The sequence below is a fragment of the Colias philodice genome, chromosome 14 (assembly GCF_061535455.1).
Source record: "Colias philodice isolate Cphi_HAF_F1 chromosome 14, ilColPhil1 Martin Lab GWU primary, whole genome shotgun sequence".
Classification (NCBI taxonomy): domain Eukaryota; kingdom Metazoa; phylum Arthropoda; class Insecta; order Lepidoptera; family Pieridae; genus Colias; species Colias philodice.
The window spans coordinates 11137664-11162539 of NC_143099.1; the positions used below are offsets into that span (position 1 = coordinate 11137664).

General features: G+C 32.1%; 1 protein-coding gene across 1 annotated transcript; it reads right to left on the reverse strand.

Annotated features, from left to right (window-relative positions):
- Positions 1–7140: 7140 nt before the first annotated feature.
- LOC149483070 (homeobox protein Hox-D4a-like) lies at positions 7141–8019 on the reverse strand. Its single transcript, XM_089703491.1, has one exon. It carries the CDS (start codon positions 8017–8019, stop codon positions 7141–7143), a length of 879 nt encoding a protein of 292 aa, XP_089559617.1.
- Positions 8020–24876: the final 16857 nt, after the last annotated feature.

Consider the following 24876-nt stretch of genomic DNA (forward strand, 5'->3'; position numbering starts at 1 on the left):
GAATGCAATGCAAAAACATAAAAGAAAAGAAATAATTTAATAAAAAAAATATCGGTATCGGTTGATTTATTATCGGCGATACCGATGTATCGGCTTGCCGATATATCGGCCGATATATCGGTATCGGTATCGGTATCGTTACATCCCTAGTACCTAGGTATTAGCACAGATTAGGAAATAGTTCCTACGTAAGTATTAGTATTAAAAATGCTTGCATTCCATTTATTGTTGTACTTACCAAAAAATTACGACCAATCCACAACTCACAATCCTCATGCAAAGTTTTATCAAAATCAGATTAGCTGCAGCATATAACCCGTCACAGACAAACTTACCTTGACAGCAACGCGAACTGAGGAATTGACCTGCTATGACCGAGAGTCAAATAAAAAAAAACACTGTGAAAAATCTTATATTTATTTCTTCTTTAAAATACGAACAATGCATAATTAAGAAAAGTTTACATTTAAAATATAATTCACCAACGGTACTTAAATATTCTGTATTCTCTATTTAACATGACAATATAACTAACGAACCCTTAAAATTTATACAAAACTAGCCGCGCCGCGCGGTTTCACCCGCGTGGCTCCCCTCCTGTTGGTCTTAGCGTGATGATATATAGCCTATAACCTTCCTCGATAAATGGGCTATCTAACAACGAAAGAATTTTTCAGATCGGAACAGTAGTTCCTGAGATTAGTGCGTTCAAACAAACAAACATACAAACAAACTCTTCATCTTTATAATATTAGTATAGATTACGGCCCATGAATAGAGATTATTTAAAAACGTAAAAAGTACGTAAATTTTCAGAACATCGAATATACAAACGAGGCACCAGCAGTGAATTCTTACGACGAGAAATAATTAAGAATCATAAAATGCCCATTGGTCCTTCGAGAACTGCTTTACACGAAATTGCCTTTTTCAGATACTGTGGTTATTATGTCATAAGGGCTATATTCCCGTGCGGTGTTCGGATCATCTAATCTTGGTTTATAGCAAATGACAGATCGAATGACATTTTCATAGGTCCTAAAACGGATGGACGCAAGATGATAAAATTTAGGGCGTTACATGTGGACTTTTTATGGTTGACGTTTTAAATATTGGATTTTTGTTACGAGCGATGTTTGTATTATGGTTCTGAATTAATTTCTGTGTGAAATTGTTGTTCTTTATAATTAAATTGTTGTTGAAAGTAATAAAATACTTTATTACCAGTATTCAATATTTTTGATCAACTTTTCTAATTATTATCTTTATATTTTGATAATTATTATCTTGATTTCTTTGAAATATTGAAAAATATTATTACATTATAATACATGTAAAGGCGTATATAAAACAGGAAAGTGAAATATTAATTAAACACCAAAACACAAACGAACAAAAGTATCAGAGTTAATAAAATTTAAGCAACACAATAAAATAACGGGGTCCTACTCCGTATCAAATGCAGATCTAAACTTTGTTTTGCAAATACATTTTGAAACAAATTTAAATTTCCATTTATCAAGGATCAAACCCGATCCATTCGTTCCGCCAGCAAATGATATTGCATTGTACAATGAATCCCATCTAGATAGCGAAGACTTTAAAAAACGTCATATAACACACAAAATTTTGTAAAGAAATAACTACTCTATCTCATGAGTTATAAGATTTAGTTTGCAACGACTTAAATTGCAAGATTCAAGCTGATAAATTTAATAAAACCGTAAAAGGCATAAACATAACCAATGCAATATATAGCATACCACCTCTTACATAAGGCTTAGATTAGAATGACGAAATAGATGGAATGGATAACATAAGTTTTGAAAGCCGTGACCTATTAGCAGTGACAAAACATACGGTTGTCAGCGTGATATGGGATTTATTATGCCATAATGTTTTGATGACCCTCTTCACGTAGTTTTTCTTATTGCCAATGCAATAGAGTTGATATTTGCAACGCTGAAATTAGCCCAACTGGTGGAATAAAATAATTAGGACCGTAACAAGAGTGTACAATTCATTTTGCGAGTATGAATGGTAGGTAAATAAAAGATTCCCGTTTATTGTCCACAGATGGGTATTGGGATCAATTGTTTTCGAGTTATTAATTTGAACGATACTTTCATGTTTATGAAGAATAATGAAAGAATATATTTTTCAGGTTTTCTGCGGCTGATTTTGATAGGCTTCTGAATAAAATAAGCTTTGGGAAATATCATTTTTAGCTTAGTGCATGTAACTTTAATATGTTTCTACATAATAATGTAGAATTAGCACATAAATATTTCATTTTAACAATTATTATTTTTCACTATGAAAATGCCGATACCAACCGGCCACAAACCGAATATCAATTAATAATACTCATTACGCACAACGCAAACAATATTAAATGCAAATGAATTTAAACCAATAGTACTGATTTACATCGAAATACAGGTCAATATGAGGAGCTAGGTAATGTTGATCCAGGATTACGTGTGCGTGCTCATTCACCAATCACACAGCTCGATTCTGATGGAACGAACCAACAATCAACATTCAAATTTCGAATCGAATTTCGAAATTCGTTTTTAAAAATTGATTGCCAGTTTATATTCGGTGTCGATGGTTTTCAATTTGACAAACAAAATACAGGATAAGTTAGATCGGTAGACAATAGAGTTTGTGAATATTTTCCTTTTATGAATGTAATTTAATAAAATATAATTTATAATTCTCTAAACACAGCTGGCTTCATAGTCAATATTATAGTCAAACTTATTAATAATTGAAACTTCATATAATAATTATATTTTAATAACAAACATTGCCGTAACTAAAACTTACTGTAAGACTCAAGATTGTAAACATTGAGGTTTTGGATACTCTAAAAATATTATTCGAAGCAAATTCATTCAGAACTAATTAATATTGAAGACCCGTTAAGAAAATAGGTATAACCTTGTGCATTCTAAAGAGTTATTACTACTGAATAATTAAATCTCCACATGTTTTATGGCTTCTCAACCGAAACAAACTAATGATTATTTGCAAATAATTCCCACCCTCCGTAATTGCTGACCGAATCTCTTCAGCAAATAAATCACATTGAACACTTAATGACAAGCCAAACGTAAAGAAGATGCAATTGATGAAAAACAAATTCAAAATGGTTTCCGAAATCAAATAGATACCAATGAACTGCCGCGTGGCGTATTATGGTTGTGCAAATTTAAAAATAAAATTCGAAAACGCGAAACAATTTAATTTGAACCTTATTCCGTTGCATTAAGGTTCATTTACATTGTATAGGTAGCAAAATTGGCGGGTAATGTTATGGCTGTACACGGCAGAGATCGAGGGTTGTGCCACGTTCTATTTGCGTTCGAAAAACACACAATCATTCAAATTCAGACCTTATCTTATAACGATAAGGGCTAGTATGGATTTTGGAAAATGTTGTAGTTATGAAAACTTTTTATATGGATGCACGCGGCACGTCCATAGATAATAAATGCTTTCGACAAATAATTACGTTGTTTGATTTTAGACGGATGATGGTAGTTGGTAAATATTCCCTCGTGGGATATTGTGGCTGTGGGGATTAGTTTTCTGCTTTATTTGATAATTAATAGAAATAATTTTCTATTTAGAAATGGAATTTGTTGTATTGCTACGCTAATACGATTGCATATGAATGTTTGAAGTCTAATAAGATAGACGTAAGAAAGTAGAAATATATTTTTTCTGATGAATAATTAAACAAATAACATGACGTAGGTAACCTTACTTAGGTTACCTACGTCATGTCATACTTCCATTAGACACTAATGGAATATCTGAAATTAAAAATCGAATTTATACACAGAAACCATAAACTTTAACGAACCACAAATTTGAACGAAAACGTTGGCGAAAAGGTGTCCCGTCAATTATTAATAATAATTAGTATATGAAAAAAATTTTTAGGTCATCTAGTAACATTACTTGATCTCTTTAATCTGATTATTGTTTCAAATAAAATGAATAAATAAAACCCGCTTACTCGAATGCTGGTCGTACATTTGCACGAATTATAGGTACGCAAACCCACAATATTTAATGAAAGACCTATAGTATTATATTATTGTCTATAGGACTACATTTGCAATTAATGTTTTTCCCTACATTAGTGCAAACATTCGTATTACGTACGAACATATGCACGCAAGTGAGTGACATAGCTAAAATCTAAATACAGGTAGAAACCACATAGAAACACCCGTATTTGACAATCAATACCAATAAGAGCGAACACTGATTGGAACTTACGATTATAATTGACCTGACCTATCGGTAATGTGATTTCCAGCTAGGTTATATTGGGATAACCATAGATTCGGCTAATTTGTAGCGTTCAAAACTGTTAGTCCAATGTTTGCAAATGCCGTTGCGATGTGCATGTCTACATAGTAATTTTTATAGAGAAAAATGCATCTAGATTTTTATCACAACTTAATATAAGCAAAATTAACTTGACTATGTACTCTTTTATTTATATGCGTAAGTAATCCAAGAAGCATAAAAAAACTTCATTATTATTTATAACTTAACATTGTCGTTCATCAACGAAGATTATAAAAATATAAATAATTTATTAAAATACAAGAATATTATTTTTATCTTCTACACTAACTTTACCGGCAGTGCGTCGATGTTTCAAGTTTCAACTCTAAACTGCTCTTAAAACTTTGAATTAAAGCAATAAATAATGGAAGAATAATAGGTACCTTCTTATTCGAATAGACTTTTGGTCGAAAAATTCCTTCTGTTTAAATAATTTTAAGCAATTATCTACTGTTTTATTTTAAGCATGTTACTAATATCGCTATATTTTTACAAGTGACTGTATAATATCGTAACTGACTGTTGTAAAATACCAATAATATAAGTGTTATAGGAACAAAAGAATGCTTGCATATCTCAATTAACCCTATTAATATAATAAATACAAATATTGGAATGAGGAGCTGTGCAAAATATGCTGAACAGTTTTTACATACTATGGAGACTTCTTATAATACGACTAGCTCTCCGCCCGCGGCTTCGCCCGCGTTTTCAAAGAAAATCCCGCATAGTTCCCTTTCCCGTGGGATTTCCGGGATAAAACCTATCCTATGTGTTAATCCAAGTTACAGAGTAAGAAACACACACACACACATCCTCACAAACTTTCGCATTTATAATATTAGTAGGATAATTCGCAGAATGCACCGAATACTAAAAAACATTAAAAGAATCGTTTTTAAAAAGCATAATTCAAAATTCAAATTTAAATTGTAAAATGTAAGGGAACCAAAATAAATAATTCCGAAGTGCTTGAAACTATTGAAATAAATCTTATCAAAGTTTATATTGAGTTTGCAACTGCTCAGTAGTTTTCAACTTTCACAGATTGTTCATCCATTTAACATGTTTTTGTAATAACAAAATCTATAAAACAGTTTTTACTGACTATCAAGCATCTATCAAGTAAATACTATTAAATCCAGTCTGGCTATGCGTAGCTGTTAAATTACTGATTCCAGAAAGATTTAAATTTTAGGTAGGTAACATCATCATTCATCATATTGTGGAATATTAATTTTAAGAACTGTCCCCGTTAACCTTGTTAATAAATAATATAAACTACGTTAATACTATCACAGATTATAATAAATTATAATACTATATTCCGTATCTACTATTAAGTAAGTATTCTGTGTCATTCCTGTAGTTTAAGTTAATTTGAATTAATATTGTAAAATTGGGCACAACTAAGTAATAATGTCATTATTATCATTGTGTGAAAAATAATTGCGATTCTATATTGTTTTCCTGTTTATTTGTTACAATTTTTTGTATTAATTTGTAAATTTTGAATGTAGGTATTATATTTGGATGGAACAGAAATGTTATGTTTTATTTGCGAAAATAAAACGTGAAAAAATAAATGTTATGGAATAAACAAAAGCTGCGAAAATAGAACCTCCTTTTATACTTCTGTATGTCGTTAAAATAGTTAAATAATTTCATCAGTTGTTTCATAAAACGTGGTTGTATAAATGTATAGAGCAGACAGATAACAAATAATTAAGTTTTGTGGAGCTATTTTCGTCCAACTGCAATTAAAATGTCTAATGCGTTAAAATGATTAGCAAAAAAAAAAATAATTTGGAAAATCCAAAAGTACACGCCTCATAATTTTTTTTTCATAAATATTTATTAATTATTATTTTTGTTTATTTAATAACAATTAAACCACATCGAATCAGACCCTGAAAAATGAAAGGGTTCTATTCCTGAGCATACTCAAGCGTAAGAGAAAAAAAAAGACTCGATTAGTAAAGTATTTCGGTCGCTATCGTGTTAACAAGAAAAAGGATCCGCACATACAGACACACGGACGTCCAAGACAGAACTTTTTTAAACTGTTTTTTAACTAGTTTAAATAACAAAAATGACATCAAAAATATCATGAACGTTAAAAATAGTGTTTTTTCTTAATATGTGTGTGTATGTATTATCTTACAAGTGCAATGTATGATACATAAAGACATTTTAAGTTTGAAAAATCAGATGTTTTGCGCGAAGTGACAGTAGTACCCACCTCAACGCTTCGCTTATGAGGCGTGCAATAAAAAATTGAATCTCCGAAAAAAAGCACCAAAGAAAAGGGGGAGAAATAAGTTATTTTAATATCATGTCCCCCGCATTCCACATGACTCTTGAAATTCGTTTCCCCAATAAAATGCTCAATGACATTTCATTACGTTACCCCAATCAAATTAAACATTCCATGCAAAATAAAAATCAATTGTACCATTCATAAAATTTATTATATCTAACAAGCTGTAGATTTTATAAAAATATCATGTCCTTATCACGTTTCCTTAATTCTATTTCATAAATTATTACTATTTACAAATTGTTTATAAATTATTTACTTAAATTATACATTCGTCTTGGAAAAAGTTTACAGTCATTTATATGTCTTCACTTATTGTCTTTAAACAACAAACGTTGTCTTTAGTTACAATGTTTACTTAAGTCAGTGAATATAAGCAAATTATATTTTTAACTTGACAAAACATTAATTGAATATTCATTACTTCTATCTATAACTAATGTTATAACTCAAGAGTATCGTGATAAATTCTGGGCTTCATAACTAGTATCATTATCACTGACTACATCAATTTGTTCATTGTCACACGAGTCGAAAGAATTCTTGGAACAAGAAGATTTTGTACAGCAGCACTTTTTAGTCCTGCCGTCAGCGCTCATTGGAGTTTCTTCCTTCTTTAGCTTAACGCGACGGTTCTGGAACCAAATCTTCACCTGTTTCTCTGACAACTTCAATCTGGACGCGATTTCAATACGCCTCAATCTTGAAAGATACATGTTCATTGAAAACTCTCTTTCCAATTCGAGAAGTTGTGTTCCCGTGAAGGCTGTTCGGATTCTCTTGCTAGAATCTTCTTTAAGAGGCACGCGTTTCAGATCCTTGGAGTAGCCGGGAAGTAATTCTTCAGGATGAGCGAGCGGGGGGCTAGGAGTACCATTACGACTTTCACTTGACAATGACGGTGATCTCTGACCTTGGCTCTTCGACGGAGATGTCGCGGTCGCCTTGTACGGATGATGCAAGTACGGTGACACAGACTTCTTTCTCCTACTCACAAAATTCACTGGCTCTTCCTCAGTTTTCACGTATCCCTCAAAAGATCGCTCACTTTGCGATGGCTCATAGAAATCTGGTTGACGCGGTAATTGATGTATGAGCGGATATCTAAAATTCAGATGTTCTAAAAACGGTCTGAATAAATCCGGCGCTCTTTGCTGTTGTAAGCCGAGAGTGAGCAAATTGTTTAATGGATATGGATACGGTAAAATCTTTGGACGTGGATCCATTTGGCTCATTAGATTGTAACTGTGCAAGGGACTGGACACTTCACTCTTCTTGCGGTCGTTCGGTTCACTGATTAACGTATCTACTAAGAAGGAACGTGACATTGTGCTGTGTACTACTCACTTCGACGTATGCTTTGCAACTGATTAAGAAGGGTGAGATCACTGGAAAGTAACAATTACAAAAACTACCCCCACTTAGTGCACCCTATTGTAAATAAACACAATAGGCCTCACTCGAAGCGTTTTGGCAATTATGTGGCCCATCCCACCCTTTTGTCGGTCTCTACCCCAGCGATAGTTGAAAAAAACTGTATTCGTATGAATGGAGCATTTTAGTAGCTATGAATAATTTTGTATGGGACGTTAACATCCCCAATATCAATCCCATTAAAATGAATTTGGTTACTGTTTTACTCGTCTTTGTTATTTTTATTGGATTAAAGTTTAGATCAACACAGTATATTTTTTTAAAATAACTTGTATGTATGTTACTTAATGATCTAAGGATTGTTATCACGAAATAATATTTCATGGTTAATTAAATTACTATTCAATAATTTTCTTTAGTAAAATAAGAGATAATAGACTTAAAATATCGTAACCAAACTGTACCAAAGCGGACGTAAGTACAAAAGAAGAAAGTATTGATTCTACTGAATAAATATAAAATATGAGCAATCTTCATCTCAGTGGGCTATTTACTGAATTTAACATACAATATTAAACAATCCTAAATAAGTATATTGTAATAAGAAAGATAAGATGATGAATATCATACTAGGTAGTCGATTTAAGTTTCAATACTAAAATAATCAATAAGGATGGACATAAATGAAAGTATCAAAACCTCACAAGTGCTCTCGGCTCAAATTAATTAGGTATGAATACTCTATAATATGGACCGTATGCTGTTCACGTGATTTTGATACTGGTAAAAGAAATATAAGGGTGGGTATGTAATGGCTCCGCCCAAACTGCACCCTTGCTAAAACCAGTTTATGAAATATTAAAGGCCACATTGTTTGCTCGTAAAATAATTGTGAATTGCATTATTATCATGTCAGTAGCAATTTATAATAACTCTTCAGATCATGTTGTATGTTAAGTGCTTTATGATGGGCCTTTGAATGTAATTATTAGCGGTGTGCCTTTGTTCAGATCTGGATTTAGTCGCTAATATATAGGTGTGCTTTAGGGAGCTATACTGGTTCCTTATTCTTATTTTATTTATAAATTTGGCAGACGTGATGAAGCTGTTATGATTATGTCTGCCGCAAGGGACATAAAATGGTCTTTATCGTCTGATATTTTGTTAAAATGTATTCTCATCCCGTTTTACAAATATTTTTATTAAATACAATGCGCCATTTATTTCAATAGTGTTAATAATATTCAAAAAACCTACATTACTAGTTGAGTATACCTTAAGTATTTTATTCCGTATATAAAGGTTATAGACGCAAAATTATATTATACAGCACGAACTATGATCTTGAAAGTACATAACCGTGACAATGAAATACCACACAATGCTGATAAAAAGATATTGTCAACGACATAGCGTCTTTTAGATAAAAATTCGTTAGCATGTAGCAAAAAAGGTACATTCCCAAAAGAGTTGACGTCTTAACAAACTGTTTCAAAACACAATACAGGAAGCTCATCCATTCGCGAAATATAATCTTACGTGTCTATTGTTAAAAAATCCGACGAAGCCAAATATGATCACGACGCGACCGGCAGAGCAAACATTACAACAATGTGCAAACATTAGTTTATCTCCCATCTTTCCTCTATATTTGATGTCTGTAAGGATGATCATTCACTGGCGGTTCAATGCTTGCAGTGCATTTTATTTTATGTAAGTTTTAGTTAGGATGAGCTAGGTAGTTATGTTATTCACGTCGTTATAGTGTATGTTATAAATTACACATTATAATATTATCGGACTGAAATGTTGTATCGGTTTCGTTCTTAATCAGCTCAGCATCAGTTCGTAATCAGCTCACTTTACGAATATTGATTTGAAAGATAAAAAAAAGAAACTTATGTGTGGTTTTCTGTATATTTTCTTAATCATTTAACATTTTTCCAATTTTGAGTATACCCATGTCCACTGTTTCACTTACACTTGATACAATTTTATCCGTATCGTTATCGAGCGTTAGCCTATACATTGATGACCAGCCTTCGAATCTGGGATCCATCCACCCTCACAAATGAATCGGACAGGATGATAAGGGGTTATTTTAAGCTAGTGCCAAGGGAGCATTATTGCTGCCAGGTGGAGTAATTTAGGCTTATTAAATTATTATAGCAAAATTGTTTCTAATGCATCGTCCTGATTGATAATAATGGGTGTTCTATTTGTATTTATTTGGGCATAATAGGATGGATTTTATGAAGCTGATTTGTTATGATTTAATGTTGGAATGGAAACAATATTGTGTATTTAAGATAGATCAATTTGTAATAAGGTAACCGCTAAACGGATTCATGTAAATTGACTTACCAATGAAACTTTACAAAAAGACAGGTTGTAAATTGTAAACTGCTAATTCTCGTAAAGTAAATTTGAAATAAACATGCAAATATGTATGAAACTGGAAGAGAGCCGTAGATAAGACCAAGTCAATATTATCTCTGCAAACCTCTTCGTCATAATATTCGTCATCGTTAATTTCTTCACATTTGTTTCTTATTATATCATGTAAACCGTTAATTCTATCAATCGTATCACCAATTTGGTCAGTACGATACGATAGATATCGATTTCAGATAACTAGTTACAACACTCCAACACTTAAAATTTTAACACTATTAGCGTCAAGTGGCAAAAAAATCAATCAGCCAACAATAGAGGAACGGAAATGAGTCCAGAAAGGCTATTTAATAACCACCTGCGACTTGAATAATGGGCTGGTTCTAAGAAACTGCAGTGTCGCCTGTATGTCTCTGCGGGCATCTACTTCATTCATGGATATTTTACGTTCATTCAAGGTTTTGCTACGGTGTTGTGAATGACCATTCTTGATCATTGTTTACGAGTATCGGATTACGCAGGTATTTTAGATAGTTTCAATTGGATTAGGTTTTGTGGCGAATTTGTATTTGTGGAGGTGGATTGGTGGTTTGCGGTTGCGTAAGTTTTATTCAGTATGATATTAATGTCCTAATTAAACCTTTATAGTGTGATGTTTGTGAAGTTATTATTGACTAGCTGTGCCCCGCGGTTTCACCCGCATTGCTTCGCTCCTGTTAGTCTTAGCGTGATGATATATAGCAAAAAGCTTTTTTTTAAATAAAATAACATACACTAACGTTAGTTACACGTAATTATAAAGTTAATAAAGCGAGTTACAATTACATTACATGTATAGTGCGTCGAATTCTCTCGCACGTGTTCGTTACAATTAGAGGGAGGATTATTATTACAGGGTATTTTTACTCACTTCGACATGGTGGAATAGACGCGTGGAAAATAAAGTTTTATAACGTTTTTTTGACAAAAAAATATTTATATTTTAATGATTGTATGAGTGTATTTTTTTTTGTTCGCCCTATTGCTTATTGACTTTATTTCAGTGCCATAATATTATGCTTAGATCACTAGTAGTGATAATTACGCATATACCTAGGTAGGTTATAGGTACTAGATTATTAATATTTGATAGAGCTCTAATATCTTTCAGATGTTCCATAAATATTGTTTACTAGATTTCCGCCCGCGGCTTCGCCCGCGTTTTCAAAGGAAAACGCGCATAGTTCCCGTTCCCGTGGGATTTCCGGGATAAAACCTATCCTATGTGTTAATCCAAGTTACCCTCTATATGTGTGCTAAATTTCATTGTAATCGGTTCAGTAGTATTTACGTGAAAGAGTAACAAACATCCATACATCCATACGTAAACTTTCGCCTTTATAATAGTATTAAGATTAAGATAAAACAATTTTCTATTTGCTTTAATTTAATTTACTGTTATAGAATGTTAGCACAATTTATGCATACAATTTTTGTTTGATCTGTAAGAACGTATTTAGCAAGTATCTACATACCTATTTAGATACTTGCTAGGATAGAGCGACCCTTGATCCAAAGCAGTACAAAATAAATTATGTACACAAGCTATGCAATTGAAAGGGCTATAATTTACAAGCAATATGCAATGATGTGAACACAGTTAGGGTAAAAGTGGGATAGATGCCGCACTAGGATAAATAAATAAATAAATAAATAAAAATCGTTTATTTCGAAACAATACATAAATACAAAACAAATTAGACACGACGATCGCCTCAACTAGGAACATACCTGTGCTAGAGACGATCGACGCCTTCCTCTCCAGACTTAGCCAGTATTGTTTAGTTAACTTATATACTAGTAGACTTGACATATTTTATAAAGTAAGTACAGAATAATTAGAAACAAATTGATTTTTTAAATAAGGTTAATAATAACATTTCGGGCATGCAGTTTGTGTGGGTGTGTCTGTGTGTGCGTGTGTGTAAGTGTGTGTGTGTGTGTGTGTAAGTGTGGGTGTGTGTGAGTGTGCGTGTGTATGTTCGGTTGTTTGAGAGATTGTGTGAGTATGCGGTTCTTTATATATATTTTATGTGTGATTGGGATTAAACTTTCATAAAATCTTCAGTTTCGCTGTAAGACAAGGTAAGTAACAAATTGGTAATTTTAATTTTCAAATCAGATAAGGTCAATTTACGAACGTTTAATATTTTGTTAATTTTGTTATACAGAAGTGGGCCCAAAAAATCATGAAAACGTTTTGCAGCTGCGGTGCGGACAAGCGGTAGGTTGAAAACTTTATCCTTGCGCCTTTTTTCAACTTTTATGTTATGCCAGTTTGTCTGCTTGTGAAAAGCAAGAACACAGTTAAGTATGAAGAGCTTTCTAATTGATAGTAATTTACATTCATTGTAAAGGGTTGTAGTGGGATAATATATGGGCTTAGCCATCATTACTTTTAATACCGCTCTTTGTGCTCTTTCTACTTTCAACATTTGTGTTCTAGCCGCTCCACCCCACGATTGAATACAATAACATAATATCGATTGGCATATTGCATAATAAACCTTTTTAACTACATCTTGGTCAGCTATTGAGCGAAGCTTTTTAAATATAACCATAAGTTTGCGAGTACGAGACGACAATAATTTAATGTGATGTTTCCAGTTAAGTTGATTGTCCAGGTGTACACCTAGATATTTAACGGTGGCAGCGCTTGCTATTTGTCTGCAATCACAAGTTTCATTATCGCGAGTTTGACATGTATGTGCTGATATGGTGAAGTCCTTTGGCTGCGAAGTTTTATATAAGGAAAACGTAAGATACTTTGTTTTATCTAAGTTTAGAGTCAGAACGTTATCATTTAACCAAGTCATTACTTTAGATAGACCAGCTTCCGCTGATTTTTTAGTGCCTTTCCAGTCATTGCCACTGAAGACGAGAGCCGTATCATCAGCGAAAGTTATCACATGGCCGTTGGTTAGAGATATGTTACATAGCTCATTTATATACATGATAGATGCCCCATTTTCAAAAAACCTCACTTCCCAGAGTCCTGACTACGAATTAATGATTTAAATAGGAGCTCCTATCACCCCGCACCTCGTGTACGCATGAGCTGTTGTTTGGTGAAGACGTGTTTCGCTAGTGCGTGTTATAATATCGGCGGCGAACTTCACGAACACGTTAAAATTTAAAAAGGTTGATATTTGCCTTTGCATAACTTTATAATTATTAATAAATTTCACTATATTTCTTATTATGTCTATACACTGGTTCATTAAGTACAAATCTAAGTGAAAATAGTGGCTCTTTTGTTTTTATTTAATAAAAACAATACTGGGGCAGCTATCCTTATCAAAAAGGATAGTTGCCCCTTTTTTTTCGAGGGATAGATGCCCTTAGGGGCCTCTAAGGGCATCTATCCCTCAATACATATGTACATGTTAGTATCGATAATCACAGGGACTGTTTATATTTTTACCTGATTGCGTCAGAGGTTTTCTCTATGTTAACCGATTTTACTCGTTTAATTTGCTTTTTTTTGTTATGTTTACTTACTTATTAATGATCTGCCCTTATACTGATTGTAGGAGAACCACGCCACGAAAATACAAAAGAAAAGAAGGAGTGCGAGCGCAAGTATATTCTTGGACAACAGAACAACTATGTGAACTTGACATTTGCTGGTTTATCATATTAATTTTATTAGATTTCGCGTTTATAGAGTATGTCAGGCATCTATCCCACTCTGCAGGCATCTATCCTCCTTAGTATTTTCATGGTGGGGCAACTATCCAACTAGGTAGGCATCTATCCTCAAAAAAGGTGTTCTACAAAAATATTTATTACACATTATCTATAAATGATAGGATTAAAAATATATATAGTAATTCAAAACAGATAATTAACCTAGCTATATTCATACAAAGTGTTCGTATAAGATTCATGTTTTTTAAATTATGAGGCTATTTCAAAAAGTGGGGCATCTATCCCACTTTTACCCTATTACTTTCAGATATTTTATAGCCCTTGCATTAATAGTTATATTATGGAAATAATGTATTAAACATTTTCAACTTAGTTGCACATTTCACATTGACACAGTCAAAAATATTGAAAATAATTATTATTCTATAACAAAAAACTAATAACATAATTATTGCAGGCACCAGACTTTTGAAACAGGATCAAAATCAGTTATCCCGGTCGAAAGTTCCGAAGATAAAAAATAATTTGGAAAATCCAAAAGTGCACGCCTCATAATTTTTTTTAATAAATATTTATTAATTATTATTTTTGTTTATTTAATAACAATTAAACCACATCGAATCAGACCCTGAAAAATGAAAGGGTTCTATTCCTGAGCATACTCAAGCGTAAGAGAAAAAAAAAGACTCGATTAGTAAAGTATTTCGGTCGCTATCGTGTTAACAAGAAAAAGGATCCGCACATACAGACACACGGACGTCCAAGACAGAACTTTTTTAAACTGTTTCTTAACTAGTTTAAATAACAAAAATGACATCAAAAATATCATGAACGTTAAAAATAGTGTTTTTTCTTAATATGTGTGTGTATGTATTATCTTACAAGTGCAATGTATGATACATAAAGACATTTTAAGTTTGAAAAATCAGATGTTTTGCGCGAAGTGACAGTAGTACCCACCTCAACGCTTCGCTTATGAGGCGTGCAATAATACAGTCGAAACTAAAACCTTCCTTTTTGCAGCCGGTTGAAATACTCAGAAGAATGATTGATTTTTTGAGAACGCATATCCACCGACACAAGGAGAGCATGGTGAATTGTAAATTAAACCTATGAAATCCTAGAAAATCTAAAAAATTTTGGAGTGAGAACAAAATAATCTAATGAATAATGACAGGCTTTTGGTAAAATATTTTCGCGATATTAAGATAATGACCTATTTAATAAATCTTGATTAATTAGGTTAAGCTTTATCCCTCTTAACCTTGGACCGTTCGCAAAGGAAGTACTTTTATCGTGAAAATAATTTAGCAATATCGTGATAAAATCAGGCTTTTGTAAGAGAATATCGATTTATTTAAGAACGTATTGTTTTTATGTCTATGTCTGGTACGAGCTTTGGTAGGTTCACGATTAGTTATTTAAAAAGTGGTTTCAGCTTGCTTTTTCGAAGCTATTATAATAACAACATTATAGTCCCACAGACCCTACAGGGTTTGTGGTAACATACCCTCAAACCCACAAGACCTAAAGAAATTCAAAAACTGTCTACTTCAATATCTCCTACATTTATTATTGCAACAAATAGACTATTGAATAGACTATATTATATTTATACATCAGATAATCTATAATCTAGCTACCTATGCTTAAATTAATCTATGCCAGTCAAAAGTTTAGGCTTGAAACAAACGGAAGAAATACTCACTCACTCTTTTCTTTCTCCTACAAACATTCTATAAAGCGTTTACTTTTTAAATTTAAAATATACTTACTTAATCTTTAAAATTGAAAAAATACCAACTAATTTAAGTGTATACTGTGTAAAATACTAAGGGAATTAACAATTAACTTTTTAAATATTAAACCTACTCATTTAAATCGAAAAATACAAACTAATTTAAGTGTAAACTACTAAAGGGATTACCCCTTACTGTTACACACGTGTTTATGTCATTTCCATGCATCTAATGGTCCCGACACCCGTTTCGAAAAATCGTGTAATGATACGAAAAATTTCATTTGTCGTTGCCAAGTGTTTAAGGGTTAAATATTGGATAAAAAGGATAGTTTGTTTCTGTGTTAGTTTATTTTTTAATTTAAGTCCTAAAACATTTATTTACTCTATAAGACTTTTAGAAAGTTTTTGAACGTCTTCTTACATAGAAATCAGGTATGTAGGCCTTTTGTTTTGTATGTATATTATTGTGTGTAAAATTAAATGTAAGTATTTATTATAATTTATAATTAAATTATTCCGGTTCAGAAAGCATTTAGAGTGTGATGATGTACATACATACTTATTAATATATGTAAGATACCTTTAGGGAAATTTCGAAGTCTTAAATTAAAACAAAACCCATAAAATCATTTTATAATAACAGCGTAAGTAGGCTTGAAGTTGCTTCTTTTTATTTGAAAGTTGAAACCAAAAGGGTTCTACTTCTATTATCCTGATAAATTTATATCTAAATAGGTTTTCTGCGAAATTCCTTCTTTGCAATACCGAGAATAAAAATAAGTATAAATTAAGCGTAATCAAGTAACAAACAACCAAACATGTATACAAAAGTTAATTATTTCCACAATTCACCATTAATTTATGAATAACATTATTGTAGGTACGTATAATAATCACTGATTGACGCGTCATTCGTGTACAATCCACTCAATACATAAAAAGCTGTATTATTTACAATTTCAATTGACTGTTCATTAAAATCTCAAGATATTTTAAATTAAACCCGATCATTTCGAGACTCGAAAACGAGCCAAAAACGGGCGCAAACAATAAGCGTTAGAGAGAAAGGAAACAATAACAGAATGGGGACAAAGCGGTTAAAAATACCGCTAAATATCACAATCGCAATTGTTGAACGTTTCTTGTTGCACAAAGGCAATACATTTTTGTGATTCGCTTACGGTAAGGGTGACATTGTGTGTGGTGTAAGTTATAGGAGGTAGCGGGAGCGGGCGATGAAGCGTTTTGGGGCAATCGTTGTTACCATAGCAATATACATATTCACTGAGTTATTTCAAAAACTACACAATATTTATAGGTAGGAACTAAATAGTTTCATAGTCCTGTTCTATCATTGCATGAAATAAATCTCAATGACAATTTTATACAGAAATTACTAAGTGAATGTAGTCATTGTTTTGTTCTGGACATGCTCTCAGGGAAGGAACTGTCTTTCTTAACACAGGATTTTGCTAGCTAGGTGTACAAAGCCGCACTGTATTTCATGGTATTATTTTCATGTACTCAATGAAGATATATTTTTTTTACGTAATATATACTTAAACCACTATCACCCGCTTCATCCCCCAAACTTACACCCCACTTAACAATTTGTCAAACCAAACGAGTGCCCTTAGCTGACAGCATTGACGGTCGATAGCTCTGGGAACTCCTGAAGGACCCTCAAACCAACAAGACATTTGAAAGACCATAGTTTTGAACATACGTTAGGTCATTAATTCGTTTAATTTGTGTAGTACTTACGCCTTAAGAATTAGTTTAATTTGAAATTATTTGTTTATTTACTGGTGTTTTGTTAAATGGTAATTTAACGTCATTTTACTATTATTTGGCAATAAATAATGGAGTATATTATAAGACACAAAATGCACTTTATCAAAACAACATTATAGAGCTTTTGTTAATAAATATTTTAAGAATATCTTTATACCGGCATATATACTAGTCGTACCTATACCGGCGTATTATACTAGTCGTACCTAGATACCGGCGTATTATACTAGTCGTACCTAGATATCGGCGTATTATACTAGTCGTACCTATACCGGCGCATTATACTTTCATCAACGAAATTCAAGTTTTTTTTATTCCCATTAATTTTATATAGACTGCAATTACGTACACATTTAAAAGCATATTAGTAAAGTGACACTCAAAAGATAATATTATCTATCTACTAGATTTCCGCTCGCGGCTTCGCCCGCGTTTTCAAAGGAAAACCCGAATAGTTCCCGTTCCCGTGGGATTTCCGGGATAAAACCTATCCTATGTGTTATTCTGATGTATAAGCTATATTGTGGTAAAGTTTCATTCAAATCCATTCAGTAGTTTTTACGTGAAAGTGACAAACATCCATACAAACTTTCGCCTTTATAATATTAGTAGGATATTTTTATTCGTCCATTCGATACAAAAAACCAACATGTTTTACACCTAAATAGATAATCATTACCACTTCACAAAGATTCTCTTCCCAAATGATAATTAATCAAAAGCAAATACGTAGAATGACTTGCACTAGTGAAACTAATTGTGTTGGCGTGACATATCCAGAATTTAATTTATTTCCCCCTCACATGTGAGAGGAACTAATAATCCGTGCTCGTTGATTTTTGTAATTTTTTTCAACCTAGTGTAAGTGGGCTACTATGTAGTAGTTCGGGAAATTAATGAGACTTAAAAAAACACTCATTTAACACGATCAAAATCAATGGTGTGTGCTAGTATACTTTTAAGTCCAGTTTTGATTCTTCTTATATAAGTAAAACTATATCTTAAGCTATAGGTCCAACAGCGTCAAAAAAATGGCTTCTCCAATTTGGCGCTGCTTCTATAAACTATATTCGCTACATCGAAACAATTGAAATGCAGGTAAAACCGCAGTGCACAACTAGTAAAGTACCTATCTTTTTGTAAGTAATATATTATACAATATGGATATTCCATCCAACAATTGCCAAAATCAGAGAGTAAAATAAAAATAAAACCCTGCAAAAATAGCCCGCGGGCGAACAATATCCGGGTATTTGCAAATAAGGGTTCACTTCATTCGGAAGGGTTATCTCTTCCGGATTAGTCGGTAAGTATTTATATTTTATAGTTATTTCCAATAAAAATAAACTTGTTCCTTTTTTGTTACATGCTTTGAATGAACGAATACATATTTCTAAACATAATACATGGAAAACTGTATCTACAGAGAATGAAAAAGACGCTCTTTGTCGTCTATTATAGGTAAATAGCTATCTCAACCATATTGTAACAAATTATTTATAGGTAATTCTAGTAGCGGTCCGCCCCGGCTTCGCCCGTGGTACATGTTACCGTTTTCTCTCCATTAAAACCATCCTTGTACTTCAAGGAATATATTCAAAAAAGAATAAACGAAATCGGTTCGGCCGTTCTCGAGTTATGCGTCCAACACATTTTGCGATTCATTTTTTTAATATGTATCTACAATATAGAGAATATTAATTATTAATTTCAAATAAAGGATTTTTAAACAAAGAAGAAAATACGTACCTATCTAAAGTTTTAGAATAATGTAACAGTTGTCGACTTTCAGCTCTAACCACTTCTTGAACTGCGCTGCGGGATAAATCTAAGATTCCCTTACATCTACGCTTTCAACAAAATTACTTTATATGTAGAGTACAATATTTTATTTAGAGACAGTGCTTTTTATTTAACTTGTTTATGAGGAGTTAGACTTTTTAGATATTTTTTTTTATGGGAGAATTAAAATATTATCTATTCAAATCTCTTAAAATCATTCGCTATTCGATCTTAATTCATACATAGCCTAAAACATGCTTATTTCTCCTGCCTTCTTATTATTAAATGGGCTATATGATAAGGAAAGTGCCGAATAATATTGATTTGTTATACCTATCTGAACATAATAATGCAAATAAAAAGCAACAATTGACTATATGTAGGCACTTTAAACATGACGTGTGACAAAATGTAGACTCTTTTTAAACGAAATTCTTTTAGTAGGTATAATCATTTTATTATCTGGGTATACTTCGGTTAAGGTATATTATCAGGCTGAAGGGTTTGTTTGTTAGCTTGAACGCGCTAATCTCAGGAACTACGGGTCCGATTTGAATAATTATTTCAGTGTTAGATACATAATCCATTTATCGAGGAAGATTATACTACTGGCTATTCACACTAAGACCAATAGGCCAGGAGCAATGTGGGTAAACCCGTGGGGCACAGCTAGTTAATAATAATGACCGTGTTAATGAAATATAACTCATAACTTATTTTCAAGTTCCAAATCCACTTATTTCATTACCTTGTTATCCCATACTAAATTAGTTATCTCTTTGTATATACTAAAGGTGTTTCTCACGTAAATATTTACTACGACAACTTTTTATTAGATCAAGTGTTATGTTGACGAACTCTGATCTGACTTTCTCGTTGAGTTAGCGATGTTGTTTTGATATAAAAGTGTTTTCGTGTTTTGTTATTTCATAAAGGAAGTTAGGCTGTTTCTACAAGGTTAACGGATTTTGTGTTTTATGATAAAAAAAGCATTAACGGAAATTTAGAATCACTACATAGAATAAAACAAAGTCGCTGTCGCTGTCTGTCCGTCCCAATGTATGCATAGGTACGCATTTTGATGGATTTTGAATCTTTTTTTTAATAGAAAAAGGAGCTGTTGAGGAAGGTAGGTTTAGAATAATTATAAATTTTTAAGTTTAAACAAAACCGGCATATGCATTATTATAATAATTACCTATGTGAATGTTGGTTGTTATTGTTTTTCTTTTATCAGTAAGTACCTACGTTTGTGACGCGTGAAAATATATTTGATTCGCTAGGTTTGCCATAAAAAAGAGATTGTTAATTTCGTAATAAATAATAATGCAAGTATATATTACCTAGCACATTTTAATAAAAAAAGCAGTTAAATATAACTTGCCGCTCGATGAAGCAGAAAATTCGAAATATAATGAAAACACAAATTACAGTTTTAATGTAATATAACGTATAATGGAGTTAAATTTTGATGGGATACCGTTTTGATGTGGGCTGATAAATTGCTGTGACGATACATCCGGTGGCGTGCCTGTGACGTCACTTCCGTCAGGGATGATATAGCTATATCCATTTGAAAATTGACTTTTAAAATGTCGCTACATTTGGTTTGTTGTTTTAATTAGAATTTTATGATTTTGATGAGGTTTTAGAAGGTGTGTTTTGAAATATTTTGAAATATTTAGTACCTAACTGAGTAAATTGGTATATGGTCACGTAATGTAGCTTATTTATCTCTACTTCTGCACCTACTTAAACATATTAAAAAAAGATGATTGACATGATTACCACATTTGTGACAAACCTTCGTCCGGGTATTAACCCGTGACACGTTCTACGCACAATATTTGTGTCGTAACGCAAATTGTACTGTAGCGTCCTGCGCACAAACTCTGTGCCTAACGCGGCCCGTGACATTGAAGGTCATCAGTAGAGACTTACAAGTGAATGTTTCCAGTATAAAAAATATTTCTCTATGCCTTAAACATTTATAATTCGAATCGACACGACTCCGAGACAGGCAATAGAGACCAAAACCACAAAATAAATAAAAAAAGTGAATCATTGATTGAGTTGCGTCATCGGCCATAGTTTGTGACATTTGTCTTGTTCAACGAATATTTGGATTGTGAATTATGCCGAGAGGAATAATTAGATGAGTGATAATTGAGACGTATATTACTGGAAATTGTACGTAGAATACGTTTATGATATTGGTTTTAGGGATATTTGAAGAATACTCAGTGAAAAAGTGTCTCAACTTTTCAGTGCGGAAGACGCAAAATGGCACTTTTTTTCTTGTTTGTGAATAATGGAGATTTGTTATTATTTATAGTGAAATACGTTGTGTTAAATGTGTGAAAACATAAGTGAATGTATTTGGCAATCGTGTAGTGATATGAAAACGTGAATATGATCATTTGATAACTCAGAATTATCATGTAAGTGTTAGTATGTAAGCAATTAAAATTAAAACAAAATTAAATCAATTTCTATAATTATATAGAAAAAATATATCGTCATGATTACATTTTTATGCTATAACTAGTTTCTTCTTCTTTCCAAAAATATATCATACATGGCATATAATTATAGAACAATAGGGTAAATAAAATTTTCAAACTCGGTAGTCATAAAAAAGCTAGATTTCGTGAACTCCCTTGACACTATCGGGATCGGTGCCGGCTGTGCGCCAGACGCGTGATAGGTTAATAGAGTAGGTAGTAGGTACATAATCAACATACAGTATCATATTATATTTAAGTAGGTAAGTACTTAACTAAGTTATAAATTATGAATCTAATTCAATTTATTAAGTACAATTTTTTCAGATGTAATAAAGGAACAAGAATTACTTTCACGTAAAATCAATATTAAATAAAAAAATATGTATGAAATTGTTCCTTCATTTGTTATAAGATGAACAAACCGACATAAATCGTTATACAATGTCGTGAGAAAGCACTTCAAAGTTCCACTTTTACGCTTTTAAACTATTAAAGATGGACTCCAGTCATTGAAAGTACTGCGACATGGTCACTTGAATTCATTCATAATTTTACAATAATACTCGAAAATCACATGAAAAACACATTAAATAATTCAAGCGATAATCATCCTTAAAAACAAACGCATTTACGGCGTAGTAAAGATAATCGCATAATGTGTTTTGCCTTTTCTTCGTATGCACTGAATGCAAAAGTGCAAATGATGAAATGAATAAAGTAGCACACGATTATCGACCTTAAATCCTGTATTATCAAGGGTGTAGTAGACACAATCGCTTGGCGGTATTGTTCATTGTTATCTTGTATTGAAGATGTTATGAATGGATGCACAGAAAGGCGGTGGAGTGTAAGAATATGACCATAAGTAGCGGTGTCTTTGACTCGTGTTACGTTTTATAGTCGGGAGTCACAGTATAAACGATTAGCGATTAAAATTCCTGTTACTAAAATATTATTTATTTTTTTGTTGTATTTAAATACTACGTTAATTTATAAGTAAGATTTGTAAGTACAGATATTTTTGACCTACAACGGAAAAGACAATTATCACGTTATAAAACAGATTTTGATACTGATAGAAAGTAAGTTTATATCTAATCTATGAGATCGAAAATAAACTCTATTGCATTTAAAAATAATACAAAAACCAGACGAGATTCACAATACATAATATACCTAATAAGGAATTGAAACAAATATGTAATATGTTATTTTTAAATAAGAAAATATTAAAATTAATATTCGGCTATATGCACCACATACTTGTATAACAATATTAAAAACACCCAAAGCTACCTACGAAGATATATCTAACAATTAATATCGTTTTTGCAAAGATACATTTTCAAAAGACGCGCCGAGCACCGCCCCCTCTAATCAATTGCATAACCATTCATTTGCTTCTTTCATTCACAAGTCTTTGGCGACAAATCGTCTGCCATTCTAACCGACAACCTTCAAACAAATCATTATAACATGCCATTCAAATCTCAACCTTAACTCAACGCATTTAAGTCGTTAAAATTAAAACACACGCACGAATATGTTGGCCATCGTAAACTTAAAGTTTTATAGCTTTTAAGCATTGTTAGATACAGAAAAATGGTTTGAAATGACACGGTGTTATCGTATTATAGTTATATCGTATTGTGTGAAGAAATTTCATGCATGCCTCCGTATTTTTTCAATTGTAATCCATTGTGAGGAGTGAAGAGCTACTTGAATGAAGCGACCGAATTAGGCATGGTGAATCGTTACGAATAGATCGTTTATTCGATTGCAAATTCTTGTTAGTGTCATATTTATTAATCGATGTATTATATAAAATAGGAGGTGTGCTTGAGTGAGCTTATCGGAGAGATATCAGTCCGTTTATTCCAATAAACGGTCACTAGTGTATGTAGGTGTAATACAATTCTTTAAAACTTTATGGAAAATATGATAATACATAGGTACCAACTAAATGTTTTTTTTCTATTCATATTATCTTATATATAAAAATGAATCGCAAAATGTGTTGGTAAGCGCATAACTCGAGAACGGCTGAACCGATTTCGATAATTCTTTTTTTATTATATTCCTTGAAGTACGAGGATGGTTTTTATGTAGAGAAAACGTAAATATGTACCACGGGCGAAGCCGGGGCGGACCGCTAGTATCACATAATTGTATTTCTATTAATGACAATTTGAAATCTACAGTTTTTAATTTACTTTACCGAGAAATAGTTAAGTATGGTTTCACTGTTCATTTAACTTACTTAATAACATACTAATTAATGTGATTTAATAAGTTATTTACAAGCAATAAAGCTATACTACGTACTAGTATAACAAAAAATATATTATAAAACTTATTAATTGTGCAGCTAATTATAGAGAATATATCTGATATTTAAGGGGGCGTATAAAGCAAAATTACCAATCTTCTATTAGATGATACGTGTAATATTCAAGACCAAATCTAAAAAATAGAATATATATCAAACTAGATGATATGTTCCACGATTCTGTTTAATCAAAAACATAAAATATTAAAATTTACTCGATAAAAAAAAATCACCAAGTTAGCTCTAATTTTCACACTTTTACGTTTTCTACTTGACATGGTAATACTTATTATGATTTTTTTTTCATAAACAATTATATTAAAACATTTGCAAGATATTTGTCAGAGCATTTTGTGTAATTACTTTTAGTTTTGGTTTTATCTGCGATAAACCACTTTTGGCGCTCTTTTTTTCTCGAGATAAACGTTTGGTTTTGTCACGATAAAAGTGTCAGATAAAACCAAAACTAAAAGTAATTACACAAAATGCTCTGACAAATATCTTGCAAATGTTTTAATATAATTGTTTATGAAAAAAAAAATCATAATAAGTATTACCATGTCAAGTAGAAAAC